The sequence below is a fragment of the Micropterus dolomieu genome, linkage group LG04 (genome assembly GCF_021292245.1).
Source record: "Micropterus dolomieu isolate WLL.071019.BEF.003 ecotype Adirondacks linkage group LG04, ASM2129224v1, whole genome shotgun sequence".
NCBI classification, from domain to species: domain Eukaryota; kingdom Metazoa; phylum Chordata; class Actinopteri; order Centrarchiformes; family Centrarchidae; genus Micropterus; species Micropterus dolomieu.
The window spans coordinates 25836484-25862430 of record NC_060153.1 but is presented as its reverse complement, the minus strand read 5'-3'; the positions used below and the strand labels follow the sequence as shown (position 1 = coordinate 25862430).

The 25947-nt window shown below is 40.2% G+C and overlaps 1 protein-coding gene across 1 annotated transcript in view; it reads left to right on the top strand.

Moving 5' to 3' along the window:
* LOC123969455 (dynein axonemal heavy chain 6-like) overlaps positions 1–25947 on the top strand; it is a 67062-nt gene that overhangs the window by 1496 nt on the left and 39619 nt on the right. The window contains 37 exon segments of the mRNA XM_046046855.1: positions 453–587; positions 702–795; positions 900–966; positions 1213–1399; positions 1517–1609; positions 1706–1816; positions 1996–2085; positions 2184–2304; positions 5574–5725; positions 6020–6172; positions 6350–6530; positions 6533–6600; positions 6719–6847; positions 7930–8043; positions 8165–8308; positions 8506–8661; positions 8829–8879; positions 12950–13042; positions 13148–13267; positions 13637–13817; positions 13967–14063; positions 14334–14562; positions 15296–15460; positions 16579–16689; positions 16858–16983; positions 17095–17250; positions 17538–17699; positions 19168–19305; positions 19865–20032; positions 20121–20269; positions 21529–21636; positions 21835–21961; positions 22578–22790; positions 22877–23098; positions 23297–23419; positions 24907–25089; positions 25352–25495. Coding sequence (XP_045902811.1) covers positions 453–587; positions 702–795; positions 900–966; positions 1213–1399; positions 1517–1609; positions 1706–1816; positions 1996–2085; positions 2184–2304; positions 5574–5725; positions 6020–6172; positions 6350–6530; positions 6533–6600; positions 6719–6847; positions 7930–8043; positions 8165–8308; positions 8506–8661; positions 8829–8879; positions 12950–13042; positions 13148–13267; positions 13637–13817; positions 13967–14063; positions 14334–14562; positions 15296–15460; positions 16579–16689; positions 16858–16983; positions 17095–17250; positions 17538–17699; positions 19168–19305; positions 19865–20032; positions 20121–20269; positions 21529–21636; positions 21835–21961; positions 22578–22790; positions 22877–23098; positions 23297–23419; positions 24907–25089; positions 25352–25495 — 5061 coding nt within the window.

Here is a 25947-nt window from a genome sequence, read left to right as displayed (position 1 = left end):
GTTTTCTCTCAGTATTTCTTAAGCAGGTCATATTATGCTTTTTGGCTTTTTTTGTGCATGTAATAGGTTTGCAAAGTGAAAAAGCCCAAAGTCCACCCCAAAGGGAGTTACTGTCTGTGTATGTGCAGCTTCCAACAAAGATCATGTAGAGGCAAGATGTATCACTCCATTGCTAAAACGAAGCGTTCAACACACAGGGTGAAAAAGAGGAGCTGCAGCAATGTGCAGTATGGCAAAAAATATGGAGTTTTTTTGATAATGAAACCATGTAAACCTATTCTGGTACAACCCCTAAATAAGATTTTGAACCTGAAAATGAGCAAAATATGACCTCTTTAATGATTTTGAATAAGGAAAGCTACACCTTGTAAGTACTGAGTAACAGTCTTGGGGTTAACAGCTTAAGTTTTGTGGATATTATGTTGTGATTAACATTCTTATATGTCATCCAGTCTCTAAGTCCTGCACTGATAGACATAAGGAAAATGTGTTACCAAATCAGTGACACAGGCCTGGGTCACATGGAGCTAAAACGGACTAACACACTGCAGGAGTTCCAGGACATCCAGTTCAAACAACTGCAAGAGGTGTATACAAATTAATGCAAAAATTGGTCCAGATGTTTGAAGTGTACATACATACATTTTATATGTCTTTGTGTGCCTTCTCAGGAGCTCATTGCCCTCATTTGTTATTGTCAGGCATTGGCTGACTTGGAGAAGTTTCAAGGCCTGGTAAAGGAGTTGACAGTTTGCGCCTGTCGCAACTACTTGTCAGAACCTCGATCCACATTCAGTAAGTCAAGTGCGTACACACTGACCATATGGAAAAACTGGAATGTACAGGCATATAGACCACAATGTTAAAAGGCTGATAGACAAACTCTCTGTTTGTCACAGATGATCAAAAGGACAAGAACATTCTTGCAGAGATCAACAAGACTTTTCTCTCTAGCCGCCTCATCTGGTGGGTCATTTTATTACATTTCTTTGCTATTTGTGTACCAAACTAAAACAGAAGACATTTTTACATGTCAGAGTTGGAAAACCCAGGTGTGAATGATGACATTAATGATGGCTGGATTCCACATAGCTGCCATGGCTTACTGTGACACTATGACAAGTCATAATGTTTGCTGTGAAAAAGGCCTATGCCATCATGAATCAGGCACATCTATCACATTAACCCAGTATCTTTCTCTCCCCTACCTAGCTTCATCCGTCTTGTTGACTATTTGGTCCTCAGCACTTTGCACATCTTGGTGGTGAATGCAGTGGCCAAACTACTGGCTGTGCTCCAGGAGCAGGTAGGTCAAACGCCCAGCCATGCCGTCATTCAGAGCTGGAGCCAGCACTCGGAGGCTGACACTGACCCTGCTCTAGAGGACATGGATAAGAAGGTAGGGCATTGTTTCAGTATTATTCATAGTGAAATAACAGTAATAATTGCTGTATCCAACAAATTTTTTTTCAAGCAGACGAGTGTTAAGTTTGTTTTTGGTTGGTGTGTTTGTTAGTCAGGAACTTCCCAAGTCCAGCCTATGTTCATCTCTGAGCTGATGCTGGATACAGCTGCCTTAACCTACAGACCTTCTGAGGAGAACTTTCAGGTTAGTTTTCTAAATTGTTATGAACTGTTACACTTTATCTTATTTGTTACCAACTTGAAAACCAATCTTTAGTATGCTCTATGTTAATTCCTACAGGAGGCTGTTGCAGAGATCATTGGGTGGTTTGAAAAAACTGTCACGTCAGTTAATACACTCATGGCAGATCCTGATTTTGATTCAATGACAAATCTGTCTGGAGAGCACAAGGTAGTACAAACATACCACCTCAGCCTCACACTGATGTGTATAATCAGGGTAACTTAGTTGTCCTACATGTTAATATTGTTGATGTGTCAAAAAAATAAGGTACCGATAGATTTTAAACAGTGATTGATGTGTAATGTAGTCTGAGTGTGTTTTTATGTGCATTTTTTTTCTACATTTAGAAATCTGAAAATAAATATGAGGATGGCCCCTGTTTGGAATCCATCATAGACAGTGATGGCCACCTTCAAAGTATTATCCAAAAAATTAAGGTCAGTTTTTACTTTGCATAGGTTTCTATATCTGAAGGTTGTGCGTTGTTTGTACAGTATTATGTATGTATGGGCCTGAAAGGTTTTTCTCCTCTTAGGAATCACTCCACTTTGCCTTTGATGCAGCAAAAGTGTACTCACACACGCTTGAGCGTTTTCGGCTGTTCTATAAAGAGAACGAGAGTCTGGATCTGGATGCAATGCGGGAACAGGATCATGGTGATGTACTATACATAAGGATAAACATTATTTTTGTAACACATCTCTCACACTCACAACACAAAGAGCTGTTGAATTGAGAATAGTGCTCATGGAAGAGCGAGGCCAGATGTACTTGTATTGGGGACACTGGACACTTAAAAATACTTGACACGCTGTGAATTAAAACATGGTTGCTTAAACCAGGGGCCTGTACTATGAAGGAAGTTCAAAGTTCAACATACCCAAGATATCTTTTCGTTATCTGGCTTCACTAACCGTAACAACCACGCTCAGACTAATGAGTATGAACTCGGTAAATCAACCCAAGGTTTTCCCAAATCAAGGTTTTCCAATCCAGCCATGAGCATGTTCACATAAAAGAGGGGGTGTTTGCAGCATATGGCCAATTGCAAAAATGTCTACTGGCAGCAGAGCATCATATTTTACAAACGAAGAACAAAATGTAATATTAGATGAATAAGAAGTTAAACTCATAGTCCAGACTAAAAGCAACACAGCTGCAGCCAAATGCAGGATGAACAGCTGGGAAACAATCAAGGACTGTTCGAATGGGTAAGTTAACAGAATTCCATCATTAAAATATGTAAGTAGATCTGACTTTAATTGCATTTGTGAATTCCATTAAATTAATGTGTGGCTTAGATGTATTTTTATGGCATGTATGTCCATTTTAGCCTGATTCTTTCAGCTGACGCGGCTGTGTGTCGGCTTTTCGACATTAATGCCATGGGCACTGAATAAGTGTCAAACTCACTTTGAAGAACTTCTCCTCACCTCAAAAATCTGATTCATGTATCTAACACACGTTTTCCCAACATTGTGCTAAATTAACTTCACAAAGCAACAAAATGAAAAATCCATTCAAGCCATAAAATGTGCTATAAATAAAATATTGATTGAAAGACTGTATCTCAACCACGGCTTCAGTTACAGTTAGATAACTCATCCACATTACCTACACCCAAATAGCAAAAGGTGGGGCAGTACTTGACGAGACTATAATATAAGAAACAAATGCAACCCAAAGTTATAATAAACAAATTTATATTAAACTTAACTTGAATACCAAAATATATGCCCATAATATTTAGCCTAACATAAAAAGAACAATAAAACCATTTCTTTTAACAGCTGTGACAGGATGTGTGAAACGCACTTGGTAGCAAATAAAAACTAAATATAAAAACATAATTCAAAGCAGTGAGCTGCTTACTTTCATATTTTAAAAGTATAACAAGTACTTGGCTTTAGTGCCTCAGTCAGTCTCTGTTGTAGGGTGATATCAGTGCACTAAAGCATCACCCATCTCATAAAAGTAGCCTATAAAAAGTCTGCAGGATATTCTCCTGAATATATTTGTTTTCAAGTAACGTTACCTCTCAGCTTTCCTCTGCCTTAAAAGGTACCTCAGGAGTTTTCTTGACTTAACAAACAAAACTTCTTTTTACATTCAGTGTTTCTCACCAAAACACATTAGGTGTATCCTTGAGGTCAAACAAATTCCTTTCTCATACATTCATGTAAATGCTGCATTGTTTACTTATCTGCTCTTCGCTAACCTGCAGTATTATTCTTCACTGTCTTTGTTGTTTCATTTCTTGGTGTTACTCTTGCCAATTGGCTATCAGCAGAATAATCTAAAAACAGCAGCAGGAATGTGTATCACATCAGCCCCTTACTTGCACAAGTGCATGTGTGTCCTTATGCGTATGTGTGATATAATAAAAACCTGGACCTTTGTGAAAACATGGCTCCATATAGCACTACAAGAGGTCAACTCCACAGAGCACATTTAAAGACCAGATCATTGTTTGTGTTTTCTAGTCTATAAACTACATATGTCCATTTTCCAAAGCATATAGTTGGTAGATACTTCAACATTTTACAGATGTATGGTATAACAAGATGAAGATAAATTGTTTTGCAATAGGAAAATCAACTTGCAGAGACATTTTCGTTAAAGCTGCATTATTGCATGGTAGTGTAGTTGAGAGCAGACAATTTTGGAAACATTTCCTTGTTGCATTTAAGTTTTGCGAGGATGTCACAGCCTCTGTAAACTCATCCAGATTGTTGCTAGCAGTCCAGGCTCATGTGAAAGTAGATTGCCAACCTGTTTGCATTCATGCATTGTGATGTCAGATAATCAATCCCTCGTTGTGCATTTCTCAAATTTCCTGGTATATATAAATACTTTGTTACGTGTTATGGAGGTTGGACCCAGGCGCAGATGAAGAGCGCAGGATGCTGAGTGAAGGTTTACAGATTTTATTACAACACAGAGAATCTAGTGAGGTGAAGCAGGTTCAGTGTGAGCAGGGGTCAGGCAGGAGAGAGAGCAGGCTGGATCCACCTTGCCGGCAGTGAGTAGTGATCCATGTAATCCTCCAGAAAACAAACTCGGTGAGGTGATCTTGAAAAAACACAAATACAGAGGCACAGGTTTGTGGTGGAACAACTAACTGATAGCAAAGAACACTGGAAGACTAGAACTGATCACAAGATGGGCTTTAAGTACTCAACCACTTGAGGTGAGGAAATAATCTCGTGATGAGCCAGAGGAAGCCTGGGGTCTTTATACCACAGGAGATGAGCAGATAGAAAACAGGTGTGCAGCACCCCAAACTCCTGATCCTCTCCACGCCTCAGGAACACCGACTCACACACACAGAGACAGAGGGAGGGTGGAAACACAAAACAAAAAATACAGGAAACAACAGTCATAGCTCTGACTGTGACATACTGATCTATATAGAGTTACATACATGGCCCTTGATGTTAAAACTGTTGGGGTTATATCATAACCAGTGGTTGACATAGAGACTCTGGTCACTGCATGTCCAAAAACGTAAGTTGTTCTTTTGTATTTGTTTCTTTTTACATTCACCATTCATCTTAATCAGTGCTACTGGAGGTTGTGTTGACTGAAATGATTACTATGTAATTATGTTTTTGTCAGTGCACTTTGGGAGTCAGTTCAAAGATGGGAGAGGTATAGTGGCAGATGAGTTTTGGATGGAAAAGGAAATAGTTTTACTGTAATATGATTTCTTGTCATGTCATATATGTACAAATGTCTTTTTTCCCTTTATCTTGTGAATTTGTGGCACACAAAATTCTCACATGCCTTTCCTGCTCCTAAAACAACAAAAAAAAAACCATCTCATAAAACCTAAAAGACATTCAATAAGCAAACACAGGTTTTAATAAGCATGCAAAATAACAAAATTGTTTTAGACTGATGGATTTACTGCTTTGTCTCACAGGATTGTCCTTTTTTGAAAAAGCACTGGAGTTATATCACAGTGAGCATAAGGAAGCCTTAGCCATCCAACAGACGAGGCATCTAGGCTTACTGCTTGTGGACAAAACACAGCTCAAAGAGAGGCTTGTGGCATCACCGCTCCGCTGTCTGGAGGTGAGGACTAGCAGTATGGAAGCACATACTGTATTTCTGTCATTGCACAACTGGTTTTGATTTATGGAGAGTTCTTGACTGTGAAGAACAAGTGATTTAAACCAGGAGGCAATGGGGCCATTCTGTGTTTATTAAACCGCACTGAAATGAAAATATCAGCAAGGTCCAGGGCCTCAGTGAGTGATATATTTGGGAGAAATGTTTTCTAATACGACAAAATAATAAATGAAAACTATAGCAAAACATGTTAAAGTTATTTAGGAATCATTGCCCTGGTCTGAATATCTGTTTCAGGTCATCAACGAGATGCTTACCCAGCTGGCTAAGAGGAAGCTAGATGATGTCATTGCCGAGGCTTGTGAAGCCCAGTTTAAACTAGAGTTCAGTCCCTCCACTACATCTGAGTTAGCCAGTTCCCTCACATTCCTTGATGACATACAGGAAAGGGTAAGGTATACATTTCACAATGATAACAGTTTCTTTAGCAATCAGATGTGTTGTAGCAAAAGTTATTTTTAAAGTAAGTAACCCAGTCTCCCCTCTTCTCAAATTCTCTACCTTTAACTGTCTGACTCTGTTCTACTGAACTCTATCCTCCCTCTTTCTTTTTCTACCTCTCACCAGATAACATTGCTAGAAGAGGAGCAGGAGACAGTATGTCAGATGTACAATCTGATTAACATGTACTCCGTTCCCACGCCACCTGAGGATCTGGTTGTTTTTGCGAACTTGCAACCCTCCATTGACTCATTGCGAAGGATCATCGATAAGGCAGCGTTGGAAAGAGAGTCCAGCATGGACAAGTTTGGAGCTCCTTGCATAAGGCCATCAAGGAGCTGGACCACGAAGTCATGAAAATCAAGCTTAAGTCACAGGTACTTGAAGAAGTTGTATCAACTAATGCAGGTTGTTTATACAAATCAAACGGTTGGTTTACTCACAGCTCATGCAGAGCCTTTTTGACTTGTTTGGCTTGTGATTTTTCATGTGTAGGATCCACAAATCTTAGACATCAATGCCGATTCCTCCCAAGTCCGTCTGTTGCTGAGTGAGCTCCAGATTTCCATAGACGAGCTGCTGGCCCAGTCTTCCGCCTACACCTCCTACCAGAAGAAATTCAAGGTTTTGTAAATCTTTAGAAGCTTTCAGTAATTTCAAAAGATTGAGATGTCAGGTTATAACAATTTTGTGTTGAAAAACTGGGTCCACGGCATAATGGGTCATGTCATTTAAAATTTACCAACGAACAAGCTAACAAACCTAATCCATATTACACGTGCCCTCGCACATGTTGCAGCACGCTGCAGCTGCAGTGGCGTTGCTGGAGGTTAGTTGATGTGGCTCGTAGATGTTAAATGCGACTTCCTGTGTCTGCTATCTGGCGCTATAGAACTCATTATATATATGTTCCAGTATCACTATCCAGTATATAACCACGACGTGAGAATTTTAAGTAAATCAAATGATTGTCACAAGACTTTCTACCTGTAGCCAGTAGGTGGTGCTATGACTGAATATTAGGTGTGTTTGGCTTCACACGGAGCTTCACAGCGCTGACTTAACGTGATGCATGCTGGACTTAACATAAGGCATGCAGGTTAAAAATTTTGTACGACTTTTGTCGGTGCTTCAAAATGTCACCATGTGACATGACATTAAAACTTTGCAGGAGAAAGGTGGCTGCAGTTTTCTGAGTTGTTTTTCTCTGGCTGCACCAAGTGGGATCCACCTTTTGCCTAACCCACTGTTATAAGCTCAGTGACTCTACGGGAAGTAGAAAGTGTCCGACTTGACAGCAGTTATTTATACCCTACCTTGCAGTTGTCTGCAGCTCACATTTGACTATCAAGTTAGCAAAAGTCAGCCACAGTCATCTCGAACACACCTATTGACATGCAGAGCCTGTAAATGGCGAGAATTCCCTAAAATTGCGGATTCAATTCAAAATGGCCGAGTTTCTGTTTTGTATTGCTTTTTTAAAATCTTGGAATGATACATTTACCACAAAGTTTCTCAATCTAGGTGAAACATAACGCGGGGGAAAATGTCTTTCAATTTTTTAGGGGGCGCTGTGGAGCTATTTTGTCACACCCATGCCCTAAAGCTTACACTTTTGCCTCTTCTGACATGTGTGCAAAGCTTTGTGAGTTTTCGAGCACCTTTAGCCTAATTAGTTTTCCCCCTTTACCCTCTGATGAATAAAGGTGGAGGTGACCAAGTTTGACACCCTGGAAGACTTGACTGCAGAGTTTAGGCTGAAGCAGCTGCTGTGGGACTCTCTAGAGGAATGGGACTCTTTACAGGAGGGATGGAGGCAGGTGAGGAGCACCCAACGTATGCGAAGGCCTGAACACATACAGTATAATGTACAGACACATGCAAACAGTTCTTGCTCTCTTCTAAGCTTGACACTGTCCTTTCATGTTCACCCATATCCAGAGAACACTTGAGCAACTGGACCTAGAGCAGTTCAGTTCGCAGGTCAACAAATATAGCAAATACGTCAACCAGCTGGAGAAGGGCCTGCCACGTAACAATGCAGTGACAAGTCTTAAGGATAAGGTGGAAGTCATGAAGCAGAGGGTGGGTAGGACAAAGCGTTCTGTAGTGACTGACAGTAATGTGTGTAAAAAAACAAAACTAATGTTATCACAAATCTCTTTTTGAAATGATGCCACATTAAAATATTTACTGCAGGCCAGTACTGGTGATTTAGCTAGTTGGTTCTTGACAACAGATTTTTGACTCTATCTAAATCATATTCACATGCTTTCCTTCAGATTCCTGTGATCACTGATCTACGTAACCCTTGTATGAAACCAGAGCACTGGAAGATTCTGGAGTCTGTTGTGGGGACCTCCCTGAATGTGGAGGAGCTTACTGTGGCTGTTTTAGAGGAGATCAACATCTTCTCCTATGGCATGGAGACACACAAGGTGACATAAATATAGCTACATTATGAGCTTCTCTTCTTATATTTGTGAGACCATAGTCAGTCCTGACTAGGAAGTTGGGAAAAGGGTAAGTGTGTACTACCACTTGGGCTTACCTTACCTACTACTTTGCAGTAAACATTTTTTTTTTTTTAACCATTGACTTTTAGGTGTCTGGACAGGCTTCGGGAGAGGCATCGGTAGAGAACATTGTTGCAAAGGTGCGTGGAAAGGGATCTACCTATGAATAGGTGTATGGATATTATAGTATCTCACAAAAGTGAGTACACATCTCACATTTCTGTAAATATTTGATTATTTCTTTTCATGTTACAACACTGAAGAAATGACACTTTGCTACAATGTAAAGTAGTGACTGTACAGCTTGTATAACAGTGTAAATTTGCTATCCCCTCAAAATAACACATCACACAGCCATTAATGTCTAAACCGCTGGTAATAAAAGTGAGTACACCCCTAAGTGAAAATGTCCAAATTGGACCCAATTAGCCATTTTCCCTCCCCGGTGTCATGTGACTCGTTAGTGTTACAAGGTCTCAGGTGTGAATGGGCAGCAGGTGTGTTAAATTTGGTGTTATCGCTCTCACACTCCATCACAATGGTCACTGGAAGTTCAACATGGCACCTCATGGCAAAGAAGTCTCTGAGGATCCGAAAAAAAGAATGGTTGCTCTACATAAAGATGGCCTAGGCTATAAGAAGATAGCCAAGACCCTGAAACTGAGCTGCAGTACGGTGGCCAAGACCATACAGCGGTTCAACAGTACAGGTTCCACTCAGAACAGGCCTCGCCATGGTCGACCAAAGAAGTTGAGTGCACGTGCTCAGCGTCATATCCAGAGGTGGTCTTTGGGAAATAGCCGTATGAGTGCTGCCAGCATTGCTGCAGAGGTTGAAGGGGTGGGGAGTCAGCCTGTCAGTGCTCAGGTCATACGCCTCACACTGCAACAAATTGGTCTGCATGGCTGTCGTCCCAGGAGGAAGCCTCTTCTAAAGATGATGCACAAGAAAGCCTGCAAACAGTTTGCTGAAGACAAGCAGACCACAGGACATGCATTACTGGAACCATGTCCTGTGGTCTGATGAGATCAAGATAAACTTATTTGGTTCCGTTGGTGTCAAGCATGTGTGGCGGCAACCAAGTGAAGAGTACAAAGACAAGTGTGTCTTGCCTACTGTCAAGCAAGGTGGTAGGAGTATCAGGGTCTGAGGCTGCATGAGTGCTGCTGGGACTGGGGAGCTGCAGTTCATTGAGGAAACCATGAATGCCAACATGTACTGTGACATACTGAAGCAGAGCATGATCCCCTCCCTTAAGAGACTGGGCTGCCGGGCAGTGTTCTAAACATGAGAACGACCCCAAACACACATCCAAGATGACCACTGCCTTACTAAAGAAGCTGAGGGTAAAGGTGATGGACTGACCTAGCATGTCTCCAGACCTGAACCCTATTGAGCATCTGTGGGGCATCCTCAAACAGAAGGTGGAGGAGCACAAGGTCTCTAACATCCACCAGCTCTGTGATGTCATCATGGAGGAGTGGAAGAGGACTCCAGTGGCAACCTGTGAAGCTCTGGTGAACTTCATGCCCAAGAGGGTTAAGGCAGTGCTGGAAAATAATGGAGGCCACAAAATATTGACACTTTGGGCCCGATTTGGACATTTTCACTTCTACTCAATTTAGTGGCCAGTGGTTTAGACATTAATGGCTGTGTGATGTGTTATTTTGAGGGGACATCAAATTTACACTGTTATACAAGCTGTACACTCACTACTTTACATTGTAGCATAGTGTCATTTCTTCAGTGTTGTCACATGAAAAGATATAATCAAATATTTACAAACATGTGAGGGGTGTACTCACTTTGTCAGATACTGTATATGTCCATCTACTTACTTTACTTTATTTACTGGGGAAACTGCAGTAGAAGTGTACTCTACCTACCTGTCTGCTGATTATTAATTGCTTTAATCATCCCATTTTTGTGCCCACATATGCCAATTTGATCATCATACTGTATGACTAACAATTGCACAGTGGCATACAGAGATTTCTGCTATTTTTAACTCCTGCAAAGGTGCTTCCTTGTATCATATTATGCTAAATCCCTATTTATGTGAATTGACCAAGTGGAAAAATGAAGCCAACGCAGAAGTTCAAAAAACTGGCTCCATAAAAGCCAGTCAATCCCCATAAACTCCAATGTCAAAATGCCCAATTTTACAGCAGAAATAAACACATTTACAGCCTGGTACCAAACAAATCACTGTTCAGGTCTCCATGGTTTTTTGCCTTGTTCATGACAACTGTAAGGGGGTGAGTTTTTATATAACTCACCTGTTTAAATTATATTAAGGCTTAAAGTTATGCATAATTGAGAGCGTGACCGTTTTAAATGGTGGGGGCTCTCACAGGTGGCTAGGTGCTAGCTGTCTGCTGGCTCCACCCACTCACCACTTATTTGCTTACTGTCAAAATGGTAACAGCTGGAGCCACAACGCTGAGCTTCAGAGTCGCTCTTCAGAAACCTATGAATACAAAATGCAGTGGTTGTAAACCCAACTACAGAACACAGACTGAGACGAGGACAACATGCAAAAGATTTTTTGGCCAAATTTGTTAAATTGTCTCTTGGTTCAGGAAGAGCTCAGACAAGGACTTGAAGGATTCACGGCAGGTGAATGGCAGCCTTGGGGGGAGCGAGTTGCTCGGCTGAGGGGAGCCAGGAAGAGTTATTTAGATCCAGTGCAGGTTCAGATGGAGCGAATGGAATGGAAGCAGGAGTCAGACCAGGCTCAAAAATACTGAACAGATTTATCAGAGTTGGAGTGAGACCAACTGTGCAGGAGGCTGATGACAATGATTAGCAGTTGCTGCCAAACTTCTGCACATCTGATCCCACTCCTGCAATAAAACTGACAGACAGAGAGGGAGACTGCTGGCTATGCTGAAGAGACAGTAACAGAGGGAGTGACACTTTTGGTGTTTTTATGGCGAGTGGCTGGTGGCATGTGATGTGCTGGTGGTTGCAACCAAGGATATTGTTGTTAACGAAAACTAACAAATAGCGAAAACTAGGTGTGAAATAACATTTGTGTTCTGAAATAAAAAAACAAGGCTTTACAAAAAAACATTAACTGAAACTGTATTGTCTGGTTGCAAAACTAACTAAAATAAAAAAGTAAATGTCTTTAGTTTTTGTCAGTTTATTTCATAGGGCCTACATAAGCCTAGTATTTGGGGATATGAAATCTATCTTCCAAATTCTTAGCTGTGCCAGTTTTAGTCCACGCCCCTCACCTGGCATCATGGCGAAGAAAGGCGAGAGAAAGCAGACTCGCATTTGGAATTACTTAGAATATGACTGTGTCACTGGTGATTAAATATTTGGAACATTTCTCAAGGGGAAACACAAATTTGAATGTCCATTTGAAAAGCTTGCAGACGAAGGGAGAATGCCAAGCCCCCCTCCCTCAAAACAGAAGCTAATCTTAGGCTAGGCAGCATGATGGACAAAAAAGACTAAAACTAAACCCTGAAATTAATAAAAAAAACAAACTAAAAAATAAGCATTTTCAAAAAATAAACTAAACTAGCACACCAGCTTTAAATATTAATTAAAACTAAACTGAACTTGAAAAGAAAGTCAAAACGAGATAAATATATGGCTCCACAGATATGCTGCCAAAGATGGATAACTATATGTTGTTTTTTTTTTTTTAAAGAATAGTTCAGGAAATCCACTTAATTACTTTCTTGCTAAGACTTAGATGAGATGATTGCTACCACTCTCAAATCTTTGTTAAATATAAAGCAATGGCCGACTTATCTTAACTTGGCACAAGGACTGGAAGCAGGGGGAAAAGATTACCTGGCTCTATCCAGTGATTTTAAAAAAAACCTGCCTACCTTTTCCACAGATTAAGCAAACAAGATATGATGTATTAATTAGTGATCTTGAGAGGTGTTAGCTGGTGAATTGTTTATCTTCAGACAGAGCCAGACTAGCTGTTTCCCTGTCGGTCAATTTATGGATTAATCTACTAAGATTTGCAGCTCTAGTCTGGAATAGTATAGTCTGGTCTTAAGTGCTTTTCGTTTGTGCCCCATTCACTGTAGCCACTCTTAACTCTAGTGTCGGCTCGTAAATAATCTCTTCTCTAAAATGCATGTTTGTGGAAGAATATACACATGATACACACACGCACAAAGATATTTATGGATTGCAGTACAGTGTTTAACTTCTGTCCTCTCAATGAGCTGTGCAGGTGGAGAATGTGTGGAAGACCACAGAGTTCACTTTGCTGTCTCACGGTGACTCCAAAGACGTCTTCATCTTGGGAGGCACGGATGAAATCCAGGTGGTAACATGCAGCACACACACTCACACACAGTCTGTTGTAATACACTAGTAGTGTTTCAGTATTCATAATGTGTGTGTGCGTGTTTGTTTGTTTACTGTGAAGGTACTCCTGGATGACAGCATTATCAATATCAGCACAGTGGCATCTTCTCGCTATGTCACTCCCATCAAGCGCAGGGTCGACAAATTGCTGAGTCAGCTGACCCTCTTCAACCAAACACTGGTAGAGTTTTAGAAAAGAATAGCATAGAGTGATCTTTCATTTGGCTCCAAGTGACTCTTCTCTAGATATTGAGAGCTCGTCTACATGATAAATGCAGATTTTGGATTTGGCCTCAAATGTTACACAGTAGCACTCCCTAGTGGCTGCAAACCAGAAGCCAAATTACTTGCAAAAGTAGTAATGCTTTTTTAATGTTTATTGAATGTATATTTTGGTTTATGTAAGGAAAGACTTAGTGTATCGCATTTAAGACTAGAGTTTATTCAAATTAATAATTTTAATTCTCCTTCCGTTCACATTGTCCCTTCTGCCTTCCCTCTTCCATTTTTTTCTTTCTTCTCTCTCTTCTCTTTCTACTCTCCTTTCTAGGATGAGTGGCTTACATGCCAAAGGAACTGGCTATACTTAGAGAGTATCTTCCTGGCCCCAGACATCAAGAGGCAGTTGCCAGCTGAGTCTAAGATGTTTCTTAAGGTGGACAAGTCCTGGAAGGAGATCATGGCAAAGGTCAACAAGATGCCCTCTGCCCTTAAAGCAGCCACACAGCCTGGTAGGTAGCCATACCGCACTGATAGAAAAATAGACGAGAAGACAAGTATGTGTGGACATAGCCAGACATATACACAGGATCACACATGGACTCGCTCAGGTAATCACACTGTCACATTGCAATTAAACCTGTTGTTTTATCCTGCACAGATCTGTTGGAGACTTTTCAGCACAACAACGCGCTTTTGGATGAGATCCAGAAGTGTCTGGAAGCCTACCTGGAGTCAAAAAGAGTCATCTTCCCTAGGTACACATGCTTGGTTTGTTATATATTACAGACTTTTACATGATACGTCATCTTCTTTTTTTATCATCTTAAACTGTTTGATTTATTTTTACATCAGTTAGTATGTTTCCCTGAGGTCCAACTAGATTTAAAATGTTAGACTATAATATACAATATTCCCCTTTACAAGTTACCAGTTGTTACTGTAAACATTCACTGTGAGCAATGTGTCATTAACACTATAATGTGTAGTAACTACTCTGATATTCATCCTTTATCTGTCCTTCGCAGGTTCTACTTCTTATCCAATGATGAGCTGCTAAAGATCTTGGCCCAGACTAGAAACCCCCAGGCGGTGCAGCCGCACCTCAGAAAGTGTTTTGATGCCATTACACGGCTAGAGTTTGCTTTGCTGCCCGAACAATCTTCTGGTGCTACAGGAACTGCGCTGGACGCTGGAGAACAGGAGATGGTCTATAGCAAAGACATCCTGAACATGGTTTCTCCTGAGGGAGAGAAGGTCAGGTTTGAGTATCCTTAAGACCTTCGACCAGATTCTGTCTGTGCTTTATTCTACTACTACTACTTGTTGTACTTTTTTCAGTAATGATGAGAAGAAGAGAGAGTAGGTGAGTTACAAGGAAAAAATACACTCTTATTCTACCTTCCTGAAGGTAGCTATTTTACTGTATGACTTCTAACAGTTAAGCATGTCAGCTATCTTGAATGACACCACTCTTCTACTCAGCAACCTTAAAGTGCAAGAATAAAGCAGGTTGTCAAATTATGCAAGCAGTAATTAAGGCAAACATTGGGCATGCCAAATGATTTTGATCTGATTTGAATAGATGAAAAATAATAATAATTATGTAGTACTGTTTTAGAAACTACACTTTTGTTAAAAATGTATTGGTTTGTTGTAAACACAGGAACATTGGACAACAGCTATTTCATGTTTGATAGTGGAGTGTTTTTTTTTGTAGCCAGCTGAAGACCAGTCTGTCATCAGTTGTAAATTATACAAAGCAATCATTGTGATATAATTGTGTTTGACATCTTAAATTCTGCAACAAGGATGAACAATTTTTTCACTCGCTGTATCAGACATAACGCTTGTCAGGTTATTAGTTATCATCACCCTGACAGCCCTTTGACCACAAGACATATAAAAGCTGAGAGAATTGACACAGAGGATTCACATTTAATAATGTGCTTAACTGTAACTGATCTTGTCCTTCTGCGTTTAAGTGCAGGTGGGTTTGACCAAAGGTCTGAAGGCACAAGGTAATGTGGAAGATTGGCTTTGCAAGGTGGAGGAGGCTATGTTCTCCTCACTGCGACGCCTCAGCAAGGCTGCCATTGCAGACTACCAGGTGAAGTCTAGAGAGGATTGGGTGGTGGCTGGACATCCATCGCAGGTATACACGCAGACACATACATTTAAGTAAAGTTAGGGACCAGGGCTTTTCAGAATTTTTAAGTAACTTGTGTGCTGTTGTATTACACACTTTGGCTTTGCATGGGAACATCAAGCCATCATCATACATACATCACTGGAAAACTTTGACCTGGTTGAGTGAGAATCTTCACAGGCTTCATTATACATTATTACCAGTAATATTCAGTTTTATAGATGTAATATTTTCTAACCATAAGTTGCACTCTTGTAATGCTCTGATTGGGGACTTTGAGGACCTAACCAAGACTTTAAGAATTATTGCTATTATTGCAGGTGATGCTTTGTGCAAAGTCTTCTCTTTTTTTATACAGTGATTTAAAGAGGTGGTATAATGGTTTTTGACTTTTTCCCTCTCCTTTATTGAGTTACATATCTTTTTTTGTGCATGTAATAGGTTTGCAAAGTGAAAAAGCCCAAAGTATAGCCCAAAGGGAGTTCCCATCTCCCACAGAAAACACTGCTCTGAACTGCCTGAAAACAGCTTGTTTGTAGTCCAGCCTTTACTTCCCTTTCTTGTGACGTCACAAGTAAATACGTTATAATGCTTGCTGAGCGACTAGTCCGACACGCCCTCAAAAACACCGGTGGACCCTCCAGGCAGTCAGTGGACATAAAGTTGTTACTGTGATGTAGAGACAGAGCTCAGTTAAAACTTTATGGATGAAAGATACTATTGTTACAGATCTATAACTCACTACTCTGAAACTCTTGCGCCAATCCATATTGCCAAGCTGGTCGGCAACATGTAGCCTACAGCTGAATCGAAGCTGTTTACCGTCTTTTTGCTGACCCGCCTTTCTCGGCTTCTGATTGGCTAGTAGTCCTTAACTAGGAAATGCGCATGTGCAACTCCCAACAAAGATCATTTAGAAAACAAGATGTATCACTCCATTGCTAAAACGAAGCCTTCAACACAGGGTGAAAAGAGGAGCTGCAGCAATGTGCAGTATGACAAAAAATATGGTGTTTTTTGAAAATTAAACCATGTAATCCTGTTCTGGTACAACCCCTGAATAAGATTTTGAACCTGAAAATGAGCATAATACAACCTCTTCAAGTTCAGTTTGTGTCCACCAGGTGGTGCTGACAATCTCACAGATGATGTGGTGCAGGGACATGGATGCCTGCCTGGAGGGAGACCATGACCACTTTGCTGCCTTGCAGGAATTTGAACTCACTAACTTTGATGTAAACCACATTAAGTACTCTACTGCTTGCTTTCCCCCTAATTGTCTGCTTAAGATAAAAACAAAACAAATCTACAGTTGTGTTTGTCAAGTCATTTTTACTTTTTGACTTCATATTTGTAACCCAATAGTGTTTGTGTGGTTGTGCATGTGTGTGTATGTTTTCCAGAGGCTGAATGCCCTGGCAGCACTGGTACGAGGACAACTGCCTACTTTACACCGCAATATCATCACTGCCCTTATCACCATCGACGTCCATGCAAGAGACATTGTCACAGATCTAGTCCGGCAGAAGGTACCATAGTGCAAACACACACGGACACCATTATTGGCTGGGGATTTTCAGGTGAAGATTCAGAAACATTTGCAACAACTACTTCAAAGTAACTCCAGCCCTCTTTTTCAGGTGGACACTAGCTCTAACTTTGAATGGCAGAGACAGCTACGCTACTACTGGGACCTGGACCTGGACAACTGTGTAGCCACAATGGCTCTGTCTACTTACGTGTATGGCTATGAATACCTGGGAGCCTGTCCTAGACTGGTTATCACACCACTCACGGTAACCCATACATACACACTAATACTCAGAGACACGTGTATGATCAACGCATGCCTTATTTTATACCTGTAATTTAACCACTGTGTTACACAGAAACCGTTTTATTCATTATGTTGAATTTAACTGAAGTGCAAAACAGTTTAAGTTGAAGACACACAATACCAAACCACTACAGGGAGCTAACTGTTGAGCCTATATAATGTGTGTCCTGTAGTATCTGTTATCTTGTTAATTTGTTTATGTTCAAACAATCACAGATGTATCTCTCACCCTGTCCTGATATGCAGGACCGATGCTATTTGTGTCTGATGGGGGCTCTCCAGTTAGACCTGGGAGGAGCTCCAGCTGGGCCAGCAGGGACAGGCAAAACAGAGACCACCAAGGACTTGGCTAAGGCCCTGGCCATACAGTGTGTTGTCTTCAACTGCTCTGATGGACTTGACTACAAGGTCAGCCATGACAAACTGTATTAATCTACAACCCACATCTAAACATTTAAGCACTCCTTTATTACACGTTCTGTTTCTCCACTCAAATCTGAATGATTTGTTTATTTCTTTCCTCTGTACCTCTTCACCCCCATGTATTTTTGCTCAATTTGAATTGGCTCTGGCAGGATGTCTCACTCTGACTGTGTTACTAAGCCATACCATTAGATGGCACTATTGCAAAAGCAGTCAAGCCTTCTGCCCTGTACCAGTTAAAGCACAGATACACTGTCCAGAAATAGTTGTGTGCTACTAAACATTTCCTTAAACCAGATTTGATCCTTTCGTCTATGCTCTAAGCAAATTGTCTGTATCTTCTGCCTGCCCTACCATAACAACAACATAAGCATGTGATAGTATGGTGATACTACTATGTACAATGCTGTATCTGGCCGATAATTACATAAAATTTGTTATTTGCGTGTGTATTTATTGCATTAACAATCTAGTAAAAGGCATATTCTGTGATCCAAATGTAAACATGTGAAATGATGCCTCATCAAAATTCAAAACACAGGGAACCTGCCACATTGAGGGACAGATCTTTTAATATAACTTATTCATTGTTTCTGTTTGTTTATAGTTCATTTACATCTGTTGGTTTTCATTAATTATAATCAGAAAAAGATCACACGAAAACACAATTCTGATTTTTCATCCGTAAGTAATAAACTTCAATTATATATGAGAACATGTCTGTATATAAGCCCCAAAACTTCAGATTGGGCTTTTAACTTTGAAGCATGTTGTACATTTCAATTTAATGTTAAACAGCACTTTGTTTTGCTGTGCAGTGAGGTTGGAGTCAGTACAGCTGGAAAGCCATTCTCTCTGCGTCTGCTGTAGTTAGTTATTGGTTGAAGACACTTGTGTGTTAGAAGTGGACAGGGCTTTGATTAAGCCGGGCTCGAACACAGCTCTCTGTGGTTTTATGTGTTAATACTTTGTTCAGCTCTTTACCCTGGTAGACAATAATTTTTTAAAATAATTTCCCATGGACAAGGTTGATCCCAAGGTGATTTAAAAGGGGAATATGTCAGCAATGTAATTATTAAGATTTGACTGATTCTCAAAGTTTTGCACTTGGCTTAGTTACTGGTGATGAAAAAAGTGGTACTTATGTATTTCCACGATGAACTTAGCTACAACCAGAAAGAATTTATAATCACTTTATCAGCATTACATTTTCATTAATGCATGCTATTTTTGTCTCAAGTATTCCTCTGATCCACTGAGACTTTGACTTCAGTTACATCTTTTTCTCTCTCTCACCGCATTCTTTGTCCCAAAGTTGTGTTAATGGCTTGTTTACTGTTGAATGTCTTCATCAATACAGCTAAGGCTGCGTGAGGAATTTGCCATAGACAAGTGCCAAGATTCTATGTGTAACCTGTTACACATTACAGTCGATTACACTTCTCTCTTCCAGATGATGGGGCGCTTCTTTTGTGGGCTTGCTCAGTCGGGCGCTTGGTGTTGTTTTGACGAATTTAACCGAATTGACATTGAAGTGTTGTCTGTCATCGCTCAGCAGCTTATAACAATACGAAACGCAAAAGCTGCCAAGGTACACCCACACACACCACTTTTGCATTGTTCACATGGTACTTTGCATAATATGTATGGAGAAGAATTAAAGATATTGCTCAACTATCCTATATACTATCCTAAAATTCTAAGCCAAAAGCCTTATGGATCTCTAGTCAGTCAGTCACTCGACATCAGACTCTTGATTCCACTGTACCAGTGTGATGATGGTCTGCTTTCAGACCTTGATTTTTAACAAAACACCTGCATTTTACTTTACATAGATGACTGGCAGTGAATTCAATGGGACATCATCACATATTAACTTGTGCATTGTGCATGTTGCATTTTATGACACAAAGCACACAGGTTTGACAGCTTTGATCTAATGCTACAAGGTCAACTGAATAGCGGGCAGGAATCTGCTGTAGCATCACGGTATCATAGAGAACATAAAGAAAGACTATTATCACAGAATACATAAATTAGAAATGAATTAGGTCCATTATTTAAGCACAGACTTGACTTGCTTGTGTAGATTTTAAGACATCACCCTCACATATAATAGAGAGCGTCTTACTCAATTCTTTGTTATACAGCTGTCAAGGTTTGAATTTGAGGGCAAGGAGATCAAGCTGGTGATGACGTGTGCTGCATTCATCACCATGAACCCAGGCTATGCTGGAAGAACAGAGCTACCGGACAACCTTAAAGCTCTCTTTAGACCCATAGCCATGATGGTGCCGAACTACGCACTCATTGCTGAGGTAACAGGTTCCCTGTGTGTGCATTTTTGTATATGCTTACTTATTCTGTCTACATAAGTTTTTCTTTTCTTTATTTCTTTCCCTCCAGGTGATTTTGTACTCAGAGGGATTTGAGTCCAGTAAGACCTTAGCGAGGAAAATGACCCAGATGTATAAGCTGTGCTCTGAGCAGCTGTCCCAGCAGGACCACTACGACTTTGGCATGAGAGCCGTCAAGTCTGTCCTGGTCATGGCAGGGTCAGAGCATCACACTCATACATACACCGACACACATGTGCATTCAATTATTGACTCTCAAACAGACACACATGCATAAGTATTCTCAGTATATTTGGCATCCATGTACATTGTTAGACATTGTTAAATGGATTTATTACTTACGTCACATTTAATAGTATAAACAACATTGTAGCAGTGATAACTCGGATTAGAGGGTAAGAACCTCTGACTGTTGAAATTACCCCATTCTTTAAGCACTAGTTTCACTGTGTGTCATATGTGTGACATTCTTAGTCAAATGCATATCATACCCCAAATGAATGAGCGATGGGACTAATGAAGAGATGAAGAACAGGATTAGGTAGGCAAAGAAAAATTTGGAGACAGCAGAACACAGTTGTTCCTAGTCTGCGTGGCTGCATAAAGTTGATCATTCATTTAGAGTTGAATGGATGTTCTTGACCATATGTAGTGAAAATCATGCTTGCGCCTGTTGGTTATTAGCTGAAGCTCAGGGAACTGTTGTAATTGACTTGTGATTCATTGTCTGTCTTTGCATAGATATTACTCCTCTTGAGTCTGCTCCTTCCACACTAAGCACACATTCATTATCTACCACTCTAATGTCTCTAATATTTTTCCTTTGTTTTTTTTTATAATTGAGTGGAGCCAGCTTGTTATGAAGATCAGGTTGTGCAGTATTAAATAATAAGCTCACATTGGCTGCCTATTATCTTTATTACAACTGTATTTGTAAGTACTCTATTTTCCACCAATTAACTTGCCCATTATCACATTCATATTCTCATTCATATTTATTTCAATGAATGCACTGAACATCTTTGCAAGAGAGGCTTGTGTTGTCACTTGATGTGTTTATTGTGTATTTTCCTTTTTCACAGATTTTCTTTAATGCAGTTTTTATGAAACTGGCTAGTTAATTGAGGCAGTTGGTAATAGTGAACTTAATGTAACTGAAAACTGAGGTTTGTTCTGCAGTACAGGAACAAGACAAAGTGAGGAATTAAGCAAGCAAAAAAAGAATAAACCAACAAGTAAACACACCAATGATCTAAAGTTGATAAATCCAGTATAAATCAAAAAAGCCCACCACTTTGTTGCTAGAAGCTTTAGTATTGATACCAATAAAGTATAGCTAGTCATATTGTATTTCTAATGCAAATTTGCAATTGCGCTTTGACAAATACCCTGATTTGAAGAAAGGCATAACAAAGTTTACATGAAATGCAAATGGAGATTGTTTTTTGTATTCTTAGGTCTCTAAAGAGAGATAACCCCCACCTCAGTGAGGAAGTGGTTCTTATCAGAGCCCTGAGGGATTCCAACCTGCCAAAGTTCCTCGTTGATGATGCTGTGCTGTTTGGGTAAGCCTATCAGACATTTTGGTAAGGAATGATGACATCTTACTTCTGGTAATCCAAATGCACACATGCTGAAATGTAACAGGACATTAGAATATTACACCAGATTGCCAACACAAATAAGATACTGTTAGTTTCAATGAGAAAAAGGTGTGCTGTGAAAACTATTATTGGGTATTTATTATGCCAATCCCCCTCCAGTGGTATCCTATCGGACCTCTTCCCTGGTGTGTGTATCCCTGAGCATGACTACGGTGTGCTACACTCCACCATCCTGGAGTCTCTGGTGAAGCGTAACCTGCAGCCACTGGCTAGCATGACCAAGAAGGTATAAGGGGGAAAAGTGGTGTTCCTTTATTTTGCTGAATATATTGAATTGTTTCACATTGAATAATTTACCTCTTTAAAATTGTGTTGCATGTTGCATTTATATATTTTAAAAGATAAGGCTGGTATTACTCATTGTTTTTTACTTTTAAACTTCCCTACCCTGTCTGTGGCACACATTCCCAATCCCATTGGCTAGGGTTAAAATAAAAAAAAATTTCCTAAAACATCTGGACACCTTTAGACTAGAGTTAATAGAGTACATTGTGCATTGGTGGGGGACTACTTTCAGCTGTGGATTAAAACAAAGTGTGTGTGTCTGTGTAAATGGATAAGTGATAAGCAATATGGATAAAAGCGTTGCACTGTATAAATTGCTTATGTCTTATTATAGTTCTTGACAATAATAAAAATTATTATATATACATATATATTATAATTTTATTATTGGGGGAGAGAGAGAGAGAGACTGACTGACTGACGTAGGTGAACAGAGTTGAGATGCTTTGTGTTTGCTTTACTTTTTTGTAGGAGTTAACGCGTGTGCATTTAGTTTGTTTAGTAAAACAGGTCCATCCTCAAAGCATGTCCTTGTTCTTTTCTTTTCCTAAAACTAGGTGATCCAGCTGTATGAGACCATGTTAGTGCGTCACGGTGTCATGTTGGTAGGGCCTACTGGTGGAGGTAAGACCACTGTCTACACCATCCTGGCAGACACACTGGAGACCCTCCATCGCACGGAGCACAAGGCTAACAGCCCCTTCTATCAACCTGTCAAAACCTATGTTCTCAACCCAAAATCTGTCACAATGGGAGAGCTCTACGGAGAGGTATTGTACACACACAATAAATGATACAACAGCCTCTTCACTTCTCTCTCTCTACATTCACTGAATATTTACCTTTAACTCCTCAGGTTAACACATTAACACTGGAGTGGCGTGACGGACTGATGGCACTGAGTGTCCGTAATGCAGTCAATGACACCAGTGACGACCACAAGTGGGTGATCTGCGACGGGCCAGTGGACGCCCTGTGGATTGAGAACATGAACACGGTGCTAGATGACAACAAGATGCTTTGTCTGGCTAACAGCGAGCGAATCAAACTTACTCCATCCATACATATGGTGTTTGAGGTTAGAGCTGCACATAGTGAATTTTAGTGTTTTGTCTAGTCACTAAGCAGTTTTTATATTCAAATGCACAATGCTGACTACAGGTCCAAGACAATGACAGTTTGATCCTCTTGCTTTAATGTATACTTACATGGTTCTACAGTATTTTGTGCTCCTAGGTCATTTTATTTAATCTCTTTTATTAACTGTGTTTTTCAGGTCCAGGACTTGGCTGTAGCCTCTCCAGCCACAGTCAGTCGCTGCGGGATGGTATATATAGACCCAGAGGAGCTCAAGTGGATGCCCTACGTCCAGACATGGATCAGTGGTCTAGGAGCCAAGGTTGTACATACTGCATCTCTGTCATTGGATACAGAATTTGAAATTACGATGGATTTGTGCTTGAGGCTTGGCATGTAACATGCTTGTAAATGCACTTTGACATGTGGTCTTACGGGTCAGTATTATGTACTCTACATACTGTACAGTAAGTCGTTACATTAATTGTATCAGGTTTTCTCTCTGGTCAGAGTTCTGCATTCTTCCAGTCTCATCAAACGCACTTCCCCATCCTATATATCATCGGCAAGTAAATTTCATCCGTCCCCATCATTAGTCTTTATTCTATGCGTGGGAAACTGTGGGTGTGTGTTCCTGTCTGTTTGGAAACTGGTACACGAATAGCAATGTGCCCTTTCAGCCATTACAAGTTGGAGAACATCAGCATCAGCATAAGCGTTGATGACAGCACATCACATCAAAGTTTATAGCTTACAACATTAGCCCTGAGCCTTTTAGGGTGACGTGACACCGCAGTGTGAGTGGGTCTTTTCTCACCTCAACCTTTTACTCTCTCTCATGTCGTGTATCTCTCTGTGTCTCGATTTCTAATTGACAGAGACTGTTGACAGTGTGCTAATTTGTTTTGCGGTCTTCCTTGATTTTACCTTCTTTGTGTCTACTCTTTTCTCCCTCCCTCTTAAGTATTTCAACATTAAGCTACTTCATTTGTTTGTTAACAGGCAACATTTCTGGGATAAGAGACTTTATTTTCTTAGTCTAAGTGTTCTGCTTTGTCTGGGATAACTTTGATTAAACTTTTTTTTAACTTTTTTTTTTTTTTTTTTTTTTTAAACACATTTGTGGAGTTGTTAGTTTATTAGCGTTTTAATTAATTCTGTATTGATTTCCACTTATTCTATTTGAAGACTAAGGAGTCTGGGCAGTGCTCGCCCTGTCCCCAAGCGACACAGAGAACATTACCCATGCTTATTTTACTTCTCTGTCTCTCTGTGTAACCCTCTCTTTAAAGCTAGTAGCTTCGATGACAGTTCAAGGAATAGTTTACAAGCGTATTCCCTTTCTTGCTGAGAGTTACAGTAGATGAGATTGATACTAATCTCACGTCTGTCCGTTAAATATAAAGCTACAGACAGACAGTTAGCTTAGCTTAGCATAAAGGCTGGGGCATCCTGGGTCTGTCTAACAATAAGCAAGATAAGTGAGCTTTAAAGACGCTGGAAGGTGGATATTTTTTGTACCTTTGCACAGAGCTAGACTAGATGTGCCCCCCTTTCTTTCAGCCTTTTATGGTAAGCTAAGAAGAACAGTCTTCTGGTTGCAGCTTTATATTTAGCAGAAAAATGTGAGAGTTGTGTTGATCTTCTCTTCTATCAGTATGAAAGTGAATAAATGTTTTTTCCCCAAAATGTCCAATTATATCACTCTTTATCAAACTAACTTCTCTTAAAGATCACTACGTAACCTTACCCTCCCCTGCCTACATCCATCTCTCTGTGACCCTCTTTCTTGCTGTGTTGTCTCTCTAGCTCCAAGACCCAGTGCGAACATACCTACTGGAGCTGTTTGAGCAGTATGTGGAAAAGGGTCTTCAGTTCGTGTTGAAACATTGTACCCAGGCGATTCACCAGGTGGACATCAGTAAAGTCACCACTCTTTGCTCCCTGCTAGAGGCACTGCTGCTGGGTGAAGGAGGACCAGAGCTCCAAACGGTACATTAAACACAAGATTTAACTGTGACGTTTGTCTATTTCAGTTCCGTCTGTGGTGGCACACAAGGACTGGTCTGTTAGTTTTCTTTTTGCACTATAACTCAGCACTGTAATCAAAAAGATTCATTGTCATTTTGGGCAAGGTCAGATGACAAAAGGCAAAGGCACCTCTGCTTAAACACACATGACACCCAGTGTAGGCAAATGTAAACCTTGCCCTTACTTACTAACTTCCTCTTTTATGTTTGTGTGTTGGTATCAGGATTCAGAGGATCTCTACAGTGTATTATGTCAGACCTTCATATTTTGCTATCTGTGGGCAGTAGGTGGCAACCTTACCAGTTCTCACTGGGATGCTTTTGACACCTTTATCAGAGAGCAGTTTGACGACAACAGCAATGCTAAGGTATATACATTATGCATTCATTCACCCACTGATACGTACAGAAATAAGATGGATGGGTTTTTGTTCTATACTATATTTTAACATTTGTAGACCCCACATATGTTCATAACACCCTGACAGAATATTACTGCTATGCCCAGTGTTGATGTTAAAACTATTTTCTGCCACTCAAGGCATATTTTTATCCCTCATATCATAGCATAGCATGAAATATGTGAAAAGGCCTAAAGGCTAGCCCGTATTATATATTACATCAAAGTACTGGGCACTGGATGTATCTAGCTGGAGTATAGAGTATGTGAAATGAAGCCATTGAAAAAGAGCATCCATATTGTATATTTTGTTAATACCTTCAGCCGGTTAAAAAGAACATATTGGAAAGGCACATCAGATAGAAGGATGTGCTTTGTGCCAAGGTTATAAAAGTCCCCTGCATATTATAATTCTACCTT